The following is a 13,758-nucleotide window of genomic DNA, read 5'->3' as shown; positions in this document are numbered from 1 at the left end:
TCATCTGTTCTTGAATTTCATTAGATTGCATCATGACTTGTGATCTTCCAGCCTTGATGATCCATGATTTTTGGGGGGGGGGGCAATTACCTTTTCACATTGGACCAGGTAGAGAGATATTATGAAGGGGAAGCACCGTAAACATGCTTTTGAAGAGAACTGATAAACTGTTAATCCAATAAAACATGTATAGTTCTGGATTAAATCACAGACTGGTACCAATGAATAACCTTCTCTTACTGAGCTGAGCCGAATGATCCACATCCCTACAACAGAGCCAGTATTCCCAGCACTACCAGTGAGGTTAGGCAGACATCAGCAAGATCTGAGTTTACCGTGCCAAACGGGACCAAGCTGGACTGAATCACCTGGTGGAAACGCACCACATACATCCTGGTTTGTCCGGGACCATCCTGTTTTTCAAGCTGTGTCATAATTCCCAACAAATATCTACAAAAGACTAACACATCCCAGTTTAAACATAATTAAATCAGGAGCTCAGGGTAGACTGACAGAAGACATCATGGATGCTGAGAGAAGAAATGAGGTTTCTCTGTTGTGGTGCTGCGCTCGGACATCTGGAGGGAGTTTGGGCCGCTGATTAAGATGATCGATGGCCTCCCTTTGGAAGTCCTCCAGGCATGTGCAGCTGGATGGAGGCCCAACAAAGCAGAACTTTGTCGAGGGATTATAAACCCTGAGGAGCTGGGAATCGTCGCTGCTGAGCAGGATGTCTAGGCTGACTCGCTCAGCCCGCTGCCACTGCGACCCAGCCGGCATGAAGGGGTGGAAACTGATGGATGAAACTTCAGTTTAGCACCCTGTGACACCCTGATTAAACAGCCTCAGCTGTGTAGTTAAAATCTGCATATTTGACAAACTTTGTTTGTTTCATACATGGCAACTGAAGCCAGCAGGGGGCGATAGCAGGGCCTGATCCATGGTCTTTACAGAATCTAGAGGGCTGCAGGAGTTTCAGCTGAGCGTGTTTACGTGACTACTCTGACCCTGAGCTTCTTCTCATCTATCTTTATTGTCCTTGCGGGTTTTGTTGAGATAAGAAGTTCATAAACATTATGGCTGCTAATCCTTGACCAACGGTGAAAACCTGCACGAGACACAAACTAGCCTTACGCTCTGTTTAAGTCCTCAAGAACAATAAAAGAAGGAACACAGAGCCGAGGAGTTTACTCAGAGAGGTGAGACGAAGAGCAGCTGGAGGAGCATGTATTCTTTAGCAGCAGGTCAGTCACATGACTGGGTATAAAGGAGCATTTTAATGAGGCAGGGTCTCTCAGAGGTAAAGATGGGCAGAGGTTCATCAATCTGAGAATAACTGTGTCTAAAAATGGAGGAAAAGTTTCAGAAAAATGTTCCTCAATGCAAAATTGTGAAGACAGTGAATTTCCCTCCATTTACAGGACACCAGTGATCATCAACTGGCGGCCCGGGGGCCACATCAGGCCCCCGCATCCTCCCATCCGGTCCCCCGAGCATCACCAAACTCAGAACATGTGCAGAGGAAGATTTGTGAGAGCTGACAGCTATAAACAAGTCCACAAACTGAGACTGAAACCGTTTCAGCAGGAAGGACTGTTTGTTTCATTCACCTTTAACATGAATTTATCAGCCTGTTCCTGATTAAACTGACATTTTCTACTCCTGGCTTCAGGAATATTCAGCTGAAATATCTCAGTCGCCCCCTTGTGGCTGGCTGTGATGGACTGATCTCGCTAACAATCAGATAAATTTGAAGTAAAATTAAAACATTTAAACAAAAATATGTAAATGAGACTACTTTATTGATTTTGTTTTTCAGAGATCGGCTCCAAAGTGTCTGTAAAAGCCAACCCTTCTCCAGATGTTGTTGATGACCTCTGCTGTACACTATATCACCAACAGAGAATCCCAAAGGTTAAAGGTCAATATTGGATTCTTGTGATCTTTGGGCTCTCTGCAGCGCTGCATTAAAAACAGACATGCTGGATGAGCTGGATGGATGTATGAGCGTGCCTGGCTCCATAGAAGGCTCATTGTTCCTCCTTGGTGCTCTGTTAAAGCAAATTCCTCTGATGAGTTTCTGAAAGAAATGTGTGAATACCTTTCAAACTATTATTTTCTCAGGATCCAGGAATACTTCCACACATTTTCCCCTCCGTGTCCTTTCTGAGAGTAAAAAACATCTGACAGAGCGTACCGACATACTGTGAACGTGCGGCGTCTTCATGATGAACCACAGGAGCTTTAAAACATGCATTCAGGCCACCGTAGGTCACATCTCAGACACGAGAGCCATGTTTTAATGTCAGACATTTTATTTAAAAACAAGTTTTACTGACAGAAAAGCTCAGTAACAAACAAAAAAGCTCTAAGTAAAGGTTGACAAAGTCTTCCATATCAAAGCCAGCATCCTGGAGGAAACAGACGTCTATTTATTTGCATCCGTTAAGTTCAGTCTGCGCCGTCTCGCTGTCAGGAGCTCTGTGGACACCAGATTAGAAGCAGTCTTGTTCTCTGAGGGTGTGAGGTTCTGGGGGATCTGGTTCTCCTTGGCTGACAGGCTGCTGGTCCTGGATGTAGTCTGGTTTGGTCTCTTGTACTTTGTGGATAACTTTAGCGGGGTCTTTGGGTATTTCCTCTTTGGGAAACGGGACAGGCTGGTGACCCCCACCACCCTCAGTTTGATGGGGGCTTCGGAGAGTCCCGCCATGTTCCGGGCCTGGCAGCGGTATTCGCCGGCGTCTTTGTAGGATAGTCCGTTCAGGATGATGATGGACCAGCGGACCCCGACTCGAGGAGACTCCTGCATGACTTCATCATGAAACAAACACGTCAGCTGTCATATAACAGGCCGTTATCTATGACACAAGTGAAAATATACATTTATTCATACTATTTCAGATCATCCTTATTCGTGGGGATGCTGAGTGACTGAAACGATTTTCTCCACTGACAAAAAGAAAAAACATCAAGTTTGAAAAGTTTAAAAGCAAATCTTCAATTTGAATTACGAGAAAGTAGGTCTAAATTATGAGACAAAAAGTCAAAATTATGACTTATTTTGCAATTTTTTGTCTCTTAATTCTGCCCCTTAACTCCTAATTTTCACTTTTAACCCATAATGTTACTTTTTTTTTCCAAGGATTTGTTTTGGTGCGTTTACTGGATAGAGATTAGTGGATAGACTCAGAAACAGGGAAGACAGTGTGGGACAGGGCCTCAGGCTGGATTCGAACCCGGGCTTCCCGCGTACCTGTTCTTTCTCTCATGCTATCATTTTTAATTTACAACTTTGATCTCACAATTTTGACTTTTTACCCCATATTTTTTTACTTTTAATCTCACAACTTTGAATCTTAGCGCAAAATTTTGACTTCAAATATCAATATAACTCTTTGTTGCAATATTTTTACTTACTATTTCATGATTTGGATTTTTTATCTCATAAGTTTGGCTTTCCTCTCATAATTTTAATTTTTTCTCTCATGCTATCATCTTTTTAGTTACACCTTGAATTTCATTTCACAATTTTGACTTTTTTACCAATATTTTGTACTTTTTAACTCACAACTTTGACTCTTCACAATTTTGAGTTTTAAACTCAAAATTTGGCTTTTTATCCCATATTTTCACCTTTTTCACTCATATTTTTTACTTTTTATCACCTTTTCAATCTCATATTTTTCTTCATGAGGGGCCTGCATTAAATAACTCAGGAAAGTCCCTGTAGTATGAGAGCTTCACTGGGATGGAAGAACATCCCAACATCTGTGAGAGCTCAGCGAATGCTGCTGATATATGTGAAACTATGGCTCATCAATAAATCAATCTGTCTGTGTCTGTCTGTGGTTCCGTCCTGTGCTGCCCCCTGGTGTCTGTCTGTGGTTCTGTCCTGTGCTGCCCCCTGGTGTCTGTCTGTGGTTCTGTCCTCTGCTGCCCCCTGGTGTCTGTCTGTGGTTCTGTCCTGTGCTGCCCCCTGGTGTCTGTCTGTGGTTCTGTCCTGTGCTGCCCCCTGGTGTCTGTCTGTGGTTCTGTCCTGTGCTGCCCCCTGGTGTCTGCCTGTGGTTCTGTCCTCTGCTGCCCCCTGGTGTCTGCCTGTGGTTCTGTCCTGTGCTGCCCCCTGGTGTCTGTCTGTGGTTCTGTCCTGTGCTGCCCCCTGGTGTCTGCCTGTGGTTCTGTCCTCTGCTGCCCCCTGGTGTCTGTCTGTGGTTCTGTCCTCTGCTGCCCCCTGGTGTCTGTCTGTGGTTCTGTCCTGTGCTGCCCCCTGGTGTCTGCCTGTGGTTCTGTCCTCTGCTGCCCCCTGGTGTCTGTCTGTGGTTCTGTCCTCTGCTGCCCCCTGGTGTCTGGTCTGACCTTCAGTTGTGTTGCTCATGTGTTTTTTCTGTATTTTGTGACTGTGTTTATGTCCATGATGATGTGTTTAATCTTTACATAGTTTTTAATCACTTCCACTGCAGGGAATTATTTGCACTGTTTTTACTCTGTTTTGATTGGTTTGTTTTTCTTCTTCTTCTTCTCTTGTTATATTTTACATGGCATTCTCCATCTTATTTAGATTGAAAATTTCTTTTTGACTAATTACCTAACCTTAATATTTCATGTTTAAAGTGGATTTGTTTTCATGGAGTGGTTTGATATGTTAATGAAGGGGCAGGACTAAATAAATGAAGCTAAAAAAAATCCAATCAATTCCTAATGGGCTTCCGTATGTTTGACTCCGTGCCGGGCTAGTTGGCCTTCAGTGCAGCATCTTGCTTTCATGTTGTGCAACAGGAGATTTTCTGCACTAATCTGAGGTCTGACATGTTCTGTGGTTTCCTGTGAGCATTCTGGGATGTAGACAGTTTCTGGCACGGTCAGCAGTTTCATCACTCAGAGAGCTGGGAGTGCCGGGACAGGGATTTTCAAAGATGTAGGAGGAGGAAAAATGTGAGCTGGGGGCCAAAATAAAGGTTGACTAAACCCCTCGACACCTCTGTTCTTACTCTTTTCTCACACGCTCTTCACTCGTGAAAATGAGGGAGTAGGGGGAGGTAGAGCATCAGCCCAGGCAGGCGGGGGTGATGCTCTACCCCCACCCTCTTCCTAAGCTCTCTCTCTTTCTCCATTTTTCTGTCTCTCTGGTTTCTTTGTTGTCAGCCACAGGATCTGTTGTGTTTTTGATGTTGCAGGTATGAGCCATGTTAGGGTATGTTAGTCATGTGGTCGTGTGTTAAACTGTGTGTGTTAAACTGTGTGTGTGTTAAACTGTGTGTGTGTTAAACTGTGTGTGTGTTAAACTGTGTGTGTTAAACTGTGTGTGTGTTAAACTGTGTGTGTTAAACTGTGTGTGTGTTAAACTGTGTGTGTTAAACTGTGTGTGTGTTAAACTGTGTGTGTGTTAAACGGGGTGTGTTAAACTGTGTGTGTGTTAAACTGTGTGTGTTAAACTGTGTGTGTGTTAAACTGTGTGTGTTAAACTGTGTGTGTGTTAAACTGTGTGTGTTAAACTGTGTGTGTTAAACTGTGTGTGTGTTAAACTGTGTGTGTTAAACTGTGTGTGTGTTAAACTGTGTGTGTTAAACTGTGTGTGTGTTAAACTGTGTGTGTTAAACTGTGTGTGTTAAACTGTGTGTGTGTTAAACTGTGTGTGTGTTAAACTGTGTGTGTGTTAAACTGTGTGTGTTAAACTGTGTGTGTGTTAAACTGTGTGTGTGTTAAACTGTGTGTGTTAAACTGTGTGTGTGTTAAACTGTGTGTGTTAAACTGTGTGTGTTAAACTGTGTGTGTGTTAAACTGTGTGTGTGTTAAACTGTGTGTGTTAAACTGTGTGTGTTAAACTGTGTGTGTGTTAAACTGTGTGTGTGTTAAACTGTGTGTGTTAAACTGTGTGTGTGTTAAACTGTGTGTGTGTTAAACTGTGTGTGTTAAACTGTGTGTGTTAAACTGTGTGTGTTAAACTGTGTGTGTGTTAAACTGTGTGTGTGTTAAACTGTGTGTGTTAAACTGTGTGTGTTAAACTGTGTGTGTGTTAAACTGTGTGTGTTAAACTGTGTGTGTGTTAAACTGTGTGTGTGTTAAACTGTGTGTGTTAAACTGTGTGTGTGTTAAACTGTGTGTGTTAAACTGTGTGTGTGTTAAACTGTGTGTGTTAAACTGTGTGTGTGTTAAACTGTGTGTGTGTTAAACTGTGTGTGTTAAACTGTGTGTGTGTTAAACTGTGTGTGTTAAACTGTGTGTGTGTTAAACTGTGTGTGTTGGGGTATCAGCATTGTTACTGCAGCCTGCATGTATGGAGCCGTAGTCTGTTGCTGATGCCTGAAAAACTAAATTTAGACAGGAAAAACCTGCTTTTGTGGATTATGGAGGTTTACATCATAATCTGAAGGATGAATGCAGCACTTACAGCTCTCCAGACTCCTGGGGAGCTGGTCTGAGCTCTCAAACGTGTTCTTCCTGCAGCAATCTGCAGAGAAAGAAGATGAATGTGTGACTGGACTGTTTAGACGATCTTATCGCCTCTTTATCACCTCGGACAGACCCTGGGTCCTTCACCTGTGTAGGCTGAGGATTTGATCCAGGTCAGCGTGGGCGTCGGGTACCCGGTGGCTTCACAGCGCAGGATGACGTTGCTGCCCAGCGGGGAGATGACCCTGGTGGCGGCAGGTTGGACCGACGGCCTCGTGCAGCGGGTAAGCTCCGGCTGGCTCAGCGTGGTCCCCCACTGATCCACGGAGCGGCTGCAGACCAGCCCCTGATCCATCAGCACCACGGGACTCGCCAGAGACATGGACAGAGACATGACCATGGAGATCTGGCAGTCACACAGCCAGGGGTTGTCATGGAGACCTGGGACAAATAAAGACCTGGTTATCAGAGTGACTCTGAGTTCACTACCAGGATCCAGGGAGCATCTGCGAGTCTGCTCTGAGGTAGCCAACGTCAGATTTTACAAAATAACTAAAACCACGAGGAAATACTGAGTGAATACTGGAGACAAAGGTCTCTGATGAAATAAATCGTGGAGGCTGTTTAGGTTTCTTTCATGTCGGTCTTGGAGGGGCTCAGATTTTCTAAGTAGAGGTGTCAAAGGTGAAAGTTTGGATTCAGTGGCCTTTGATTTAAAAGGTTTTACCCCTGAAGCAGTCATCATAAACCCTGCATTAAAGAATCATTTATATCTTTTCCTGATAGTATTATCATTATAAAGGCCACATATGACCTATGACCTAGGTCACACATGTAAAAATAAACCTTTTAAGGCTTTTCTAGCAAAAACATGTGCCACAATCCCGCCAAGAATCAGAGAACCCCCCCAACCCCACCCCTCCAGAAAATGTGTTCTGAAACAAGCCGTTCTCAGATTTCCCCTCATGATGTCATGTGGGGGAGTTAGCTCCGCCCCCAGGTTCTGAGCAGGGCTGAAACAGAGGGGTTTTTAGACATGCAGACATCAACACTGGAGTGTTTTTACAGAAACAAAGCTCACAGGCATGTTTATGGGACCTCTGAGACCCATATAAACCTGTCATAAAGGGTTAAATATGTCCCCTTTAATCTTAAAATCTCAGACTTGTTCTTCTTTGCTTGTTTTGTCTACTTCTTAAATTCCAGAGTCATATTCATGATAACAAGTGGAAAAATCTAATAGGCTACCTTAAACCACATGAATGCTGGTGAAGTAGGAAACAGGAAACGTAGTTTCATTTGATGGATAAATTATTAGTCTACATGTGGAGAGCTGATGGATATTAACCTTCTGATATCACTGTGGACATTTTTGTCTACAAGGGTGAATTTTTCACTTTTATTGTGCATTGTTTTGTCAGTGTTGCTGCATATGGCATTTTTTTTTTGTAGAATTGTTTTTATCTTATTAAATTACAATTTTGTTTTTTAGTGGGTCTATGGTTTACTCTATAAAAGTTTTGCACCTGAATAAGCTTCCCAAAAATGTCAGTTATGAAAATCATTCTCATGACATTTTGATATATTTTAGATCAAGTTTTTATCTCCGCCAAGGAGGTCATGTGATCGGGTGGGTTTGTTCATTAGTTCGTTTGTTCGTTAGATTGTTAGCAACATAACTCAAAAAGCCATGGATGGATTTGGATGAAATTTTCAGGAAATGTCAGAAATGGCATAAGGAAGAACTGATTAGATTTTGGAACTGATCCGGATCACCGTCTGGATCCAGGAATTTTTTTAAGGATTCTGTACTATTGGGAGATAGGGCTAATGGCGGAGGTCTGCTCTTCCACTTTACACCAGGAGATGGCGGACATGAGTAATTTCAATCCCAGCAGCATTTTTGGGTGTGTTTCTATTCAAAGTTTTGGAGTTTATAGAGTTTGAAAGACGAACTCCCGGTCGAAGAGACGATTCGGAGCATAACAGAGAGAAAGACAGAGAATTGTAGTGAGAATACTCACAATGCTGGGAGGAATAGAGGAATATTCACCCTCTGACATGACTTTCAGCTGTCCGGTGAGACCATGGATGCTTCCGCCATGACAGTCCACACATAGTGAAGCCAATACTTTGCCTCACCATGTTTCCACCCCACTGGGGAGGGAGTAATCGGCGAATGCCATGGTGGGGGGCACATGGGGACGGATCCAGGAATTTTTGAAAGGATTCTTCACTATTGGGAGGTAGGGCTGATGGTGGAGGTCTGCAATCTCTGTTTTTGAGTTTTTTATCCTCTTTTAGATCAGACAACCAGAGAGAGATAAACCCTCTGTATAACGGAGCCTTCTCTACCCACTGAGCCAAACCGGTGCAATACCAAAATGATATCCAGTACTCCAATATTTACTCCAATATTTACTCCAATATTTACTCCCTCATTTTAGGGATACTGACACCAATAGTTAAATGTAGTTTAGACCTAAAACCTCAGTCTTTAACACACAGAGTTTAAAGTTCATTCAGCCAGGATTTACCACTGATATCAGCAGGTTTTATTGGCAAAATACTGTTTGTCTGCTGATGCCAGTATTTTATTTTTTAAGCTAGTATTTGCTGACATCCTGACATTGTGCATCCTTTATTAAAAATTACATGAAAATATTTTTACCAATATTTTTGTCTTAATTATTTTGAGCAGCTTAAACACTGATTAAACCAAACACTTCAGCATTTAAAGGATTTTTGGGGTGGGGGCATAAAATGGGATTAAACAGGATTTTTTTGTCCCAGAATGACTGAGGTCTGCAGTAAACTTTAAATCAGACAGCACAAAATAATATTCAAAACCAATGTTGTTGCTAGTCTTTGGACTTATCTCTGGGTGTAGTTTTTAAAAAACAGCCCTCTGATATATATTATTTAGGATATAACTCACTTTCTGTGATTTTCATGAAAAACACTGACACCATGTATCCAAACTGGGATTTAAAGGGTTAAAATCTTGAAAATATTTAGTCACTTTGATCAACCGAATCTTCATTTGATAATAAGAAGTGGAACAAAAAGATTCTCTAATTTTGCAGAGCACTTTTTGAAGCTACATTAGCTACACTAATAATTCAACATCAGCTTTGTTCCTCCTGGACTCTGCTTGGAAATAACCTGACTGCCTGACACTCTCTGTAGTGGATCTGCATTTAAATGGTTAAAATTCCCAAAACATTTAAATATTTGGTCTTTTTGATCCGGACTGCTGTTTGTTAAAATAATTAAGCTAAAATAATTTGGGGAAAAAAAAGGTTATATCTGATCTTTCAATGACGGTTTCTGACAGTGAACGTTTCCTGTCCTGAATGGTGTTTTAGGGGCGACTGTGGTTCAGTGGGTAGGGTCGTCGTCTCACACTTTGGAAGCTTCTGGGGTCGATCCCCAGCTCCGGATGTGTCTTTAGGCGTGAAACTTGACTCTTATTTGCTCCCGCTGTCTCACCGATGGTGTATGGACGTGTGTGGACGGCCTGTTCTCCACAGTAACCTCAGCCATCAGTGTGGATGTGGGCTGACTGGGCGTGTTATGCGAGCGCTTGGATTGCCGACCAACGTTTTTCTATTCAAGAAGCTTTTTAAATGTGAACTAATTTCTTTTCTACAAGGAGACTTTACCCAAAATCCTCCTCTGAACGAGTCCTCCTGGTTGTCCTGGAGGAGGGAACCAGAGGTCGAGCAGCTCAGCAGGTAGCACCGTCAGCCTGCAGAGGTAGAGAGCCAGATGAGCGGCCTGTATGAAGCTAGCAACAGTTAGCATCAGTGTTAGCATGAGTTAGCATCAGTGAGCCTCAGTGCTAGCATCAGTTAGCATGAGTTAGCATCAGTGAGCATCAGTGCTAGCATCAGTACTAGCATCAGTTAACATTAGTGCTAGCTTCAGTTAGCATCAGTGCTAGCATCAGTTAGCATTAGTTAGCATCAGTGCTAGCATCAGTTAGCATGAGTTAGCATCAGTGAGCATCAGTTAACATCAGTGCTAGCATCAGTTAACATCAGTGCTAGCATCAGCGCTAGCTTCAGTTAGCATCAGTTAACATCAGTGCTTACATCAGTTAACATCAGTGCTAGCTTCAGTTAGCATTAGTGATAGCATTGGTTAGCATCAGTGCTAGCATCAGTTAGCATGAGTTAGCATCAGTGAGTATCAGTTAACATCAGTGCTAGCATCAGTTAACATCAGTGCTAGCATCAGTACTAGCTTCAGTTAGCATCAGTTAACATCAGTTAACATCAGTGCTAGCATCAGTTAACATCAGTGCTAGCATCAGCACTAGCTTCAGTTAGCATCAGTTAACATCAGTGCTTACATCAGTTAACATCAGTGCTAGCTTCAGTTAGCATCAGCACTAGCATCAGTTAGCATCAGCGCCAGCATCAGTTAACATCAGCACTAGCATCAGTTAGCATCAGCGCTAGCATCAGTTAGCATCAGCGCTAGCATCAGTTAGCATCAGCGCTAACATCAGTGCTAGCTTCAGTTAGCATCAGTTAGCATCAGCGCTAGCATCAGTTAACATCAGCATTAGCATCAGTTAGCATCAGCACTAGCATCAGTTAGCATCAGTGCTAGCATCAGTTAGCATCAGCACTAGCATCAGTGCTAGCTTCAGCACTAGCATCAGTTAGCATCAGCACTAGCATCAGTTAGCATCAGCACTAGCATCAGTTAGCATGAGTTAGCATCAGTGAGCATCAGTTGACATCAGTACTAGCATCAGTTAACATTAGTGCTAGCTTCAGTTAGCATCAGTGCTAGCATCAGTTAGCATTAGTTAGCATCAGTGCTAGCATCAGTTAGCATGAGTTAGCATCAGTGAGCATCAATGCTAGCATCAGTACTAGCATCAGTTAACATTAGTGCTAGCATCAGCACTAGCTTCAGTTAGCATCAGTTAACATCAGTGCTTACATCAGTTAACATCAGTGCTAGCTTCAGTTAGCATCAGTGATAGCATTAGTTAGCATCAGCACTAGCATCAGTTAGCATGAGTTAGCATCAGTGAGCATCAGTTAACATCAGTGCTAGCATCAGTTAACATCAGTGCTAGCATCAGTACTAGCTTCAGTTAGCATCAGTTAACATCAGTTAACATCAGTGCTAGCTTCAGTTAGCATCAGTGCTAGCATCAGTTAGCATCAGCACTAGCATCAGTTAGCATCAGCGCTAGCATCAGTTAGCATCAGCACTAGCATCAGTTAGCATCAGCGCTAGCATCAGCGCTAGCATCAGTTAGCATCAGCGCTAGCATCAGTTAGCATCAGCGCTAGCATCAGCGCTAGCATCAGTTAGCATCAGCGCTAGCATCAGTTAGCATCAGCGCTAGCATCAGTTAGCATCAGCACTAGCATCAGTTAGCATCAGCACTAGCATCAGTTAGCATCAGCGCTAGCATCAGCACTAGCATCAGTTAGCATCAGCGCTAGCATCAGTTAGCATCAGCGCTAGCATCAGTTAGCATCAGCACTAGCATCAGTTAGCATCAGTGCTAGCTGTGGTCAATTTTCACCTGTTGCTGGAGAGATCCAGAAAGGTGATGTTGGGGAGAAACAGAGAAGCGTGAGCAGGAAGGCTGGACAGACGGTTGTTATGGAGACTCAGAGTTTGGAGGCGGGGCATGTCCCTAAGCCCCTCCCACGGAAAGGAAGTGAGGAGGTTCCCGTCCAGACGCAGCTCTCGTAAGGCCTTCAGGTTGACGAAGCTGCTGGGGTGGATGGCGGTGATGGAGTTGTAGTTCAGCCACAGGAAGCGCAGGTCAGACAGGTTGAAGAAGGCTGCCCGGGGCACCCTGGAGATCAAGGTTTTCTCAAGGCGCAGTTTAACCGTGTCAGCAGGGATGTTAACAGGAACAGATGAGATCCCAGGGTCACTGCACCGCACCGACCTACGGGGTAAACACAGAGCCGAGACGGCAGCGTTGTGAAAGATGACACGAGAGCAACAGAAAAACATTTTTACATGTCAGGACCTCGCTAGATCTGACATAACTGAGGAAAGGTCCAAGCATTCTGTAGCACTGGTCAGCAGGTTATCTACACGACCACGGCGGTCAGAGGCACAGCGAGGACGTGATTCCTGTGTTGTATGCTGAGCCGTCCCAGAATGCTTTGCAAGTAGCTCACAGCATGAACCAGGAAGGCAAATTTAAACAGATTTTCTGCCTCTTTATGTGAAATTCATCCATGAAAGAATCCGTGTACCTTAACTGGTGCTGATTTATAGAAATGTAGGTCAACATCAGTCCTAAACATCTGGAAACTGAAATGTATCCATTCTTCTCTGAAAAACTGCTCAAGTTCTGTCAGGATGATCAGGGATCAGGACTGAGCAGTCCTGTTAGAGTCCAGCCACAGATTCTCTATAGGATTGAGGTCTGAGCTTTGACTCCAGATCATTCTCCCTGATGTCTTTAAACCATTTCTGTGAATGCCTCTGCTCTGTCTCTGACTGGAAAATAAATCTGCTCCCAGGCTGTAGTTCTCTGTCAGACTGAAGAAGATCGTCCTCCAGGATTTTACTTTGTTTTGCTTCATTCATTTTACACCGCCTTTACAAAGCCAGCTGCCGAGAAGCATCCCCGCAGCACGATGCTGCTGAGAAGCATCCCCACAGCACGATGCTGCTGAGAAGCATCCCCACAGCACGATATTGCTGAGAAGCATCCCCACAGCACGATGCTGCTGAGAAGCATCCCCACAGCACGATATTGCTGAGAAGCATCCCCACAGCACGATGCTGCCGAGAAGCATCCCCACAGCATGATGCTGCCACCAGCGTGCTCCACAGTGGGGATGGTGTGTTTGTGGTGATGTCAGTGTTTGGCGTCTTGTCTGATGGTCTCAAAGCTCCATTCTGGTCTCATCAGACCAAAGACCTTTCTTCCTCTTGACCATGGAGTCTCCCACAGTCCTTCTGGTGAACTCTAGTCCAGATTGAATCTGAGTTTTCTTCAACAGTGTCTTTCTCTTTGCCACTCTCCCATAAAGCTCTGACTGGTGAAGAACCCGGCCAACAGTTGTTGTCTGCAGAGTCTCTCCATCTCAGCTGCTGAAGCTTGGAGCTCCTTCAGAGTAGTCATAGGTGTCTTGGTGTCCTCTCTCTCTAGTCTCCTTCTTGCACGCCCACTCAGTGTGTGAGGACGGTCTGATCTAGGCAGATTTACACATGTGACATATTCCTTCATTTCTTCATGATGATTTAACTGAACTCTGGGGGATGTTCAGAGACTTAGAGATGTTTCTGTCTCCATCCTCTGAGTGTTCTTTTGTCTTCATGGTGTAATGGTAGCCAGGAATATTGATTGACCAATGACTGTTTTAATGA

At 43.8% G+C, this 13,758-nt stretch overlaps 1 protein-coding gene across 1 annotated transcript; it reads right to left on the bottom strand.

The window, feature by feature from the left end:
* Window positions 1-2,428: 2,428 nt before the first annotated feature.
* lrit3b (leucine-rich repeat, immunoglobulin-like and transmembrane domains 3b) lies at window positions 2,429-12,387 on the bottom strand. The gene is made up of 5 exons (XM_041812248.1): window positions 11,945-12,387; window positions 10,103-10,138; window positions 9,542-9,552; window positions 6,545-6,861; window positions 2,429-2,836 (listed from the first exon to the last, which is right to left on the bottom strand). The coding sequence occupies exons 1-5, from the start codon at window positions 12,385-12,387 to the stop codon at window positions 2,429-2,431; spliced, it is 1,215 nt and encodes a 404-aa protein (XP_041668182.1).
* Window positions 12,388-13,758: the final 1,371 nt, after the last annotated feature.

Source organism: Cheilinus undulatus, linkage group 18 (genome assembly GCF_018320785.1).
Source record: "Cheilinus undulatus linkage group 18, ASM1832078v1, whole genome shotgun sequence".
Taxonomy (NCBI): Eukaryota; Metazoa; Chordata; class Actinopteri; order Labriformes; family Labridae; genus Cheilinus; species Cheilinus undulatus.
Note: the sequence above shows the minus strand (reverse complement) of the source record. Positions and strands in the feature narration are given on the sequence as shown.

Coding starts and splice junctions, on each gene's coding strand:
- lrit3b (XM_041812248.1), bottom strand. CDS start 12,387: ATGTTTTTCTGTTGCTCTCGTGTCATCTTTCACAACGCTGCCGTCTCG. Junction 10,139..11,944: donor CTGGATCTCTCCAGCAACAG/GTGAAAATTGAC, acceptor CTACCTCTGCAG/GCTGACGGTGCTACCTGCTG. Junction 2,837..6,544: donor TGACCTGGATCAAATCCTCA/GCCTACACAGGT, acceptor GTTATATGACAG/CTGACGTGTTTGTTTCATGA.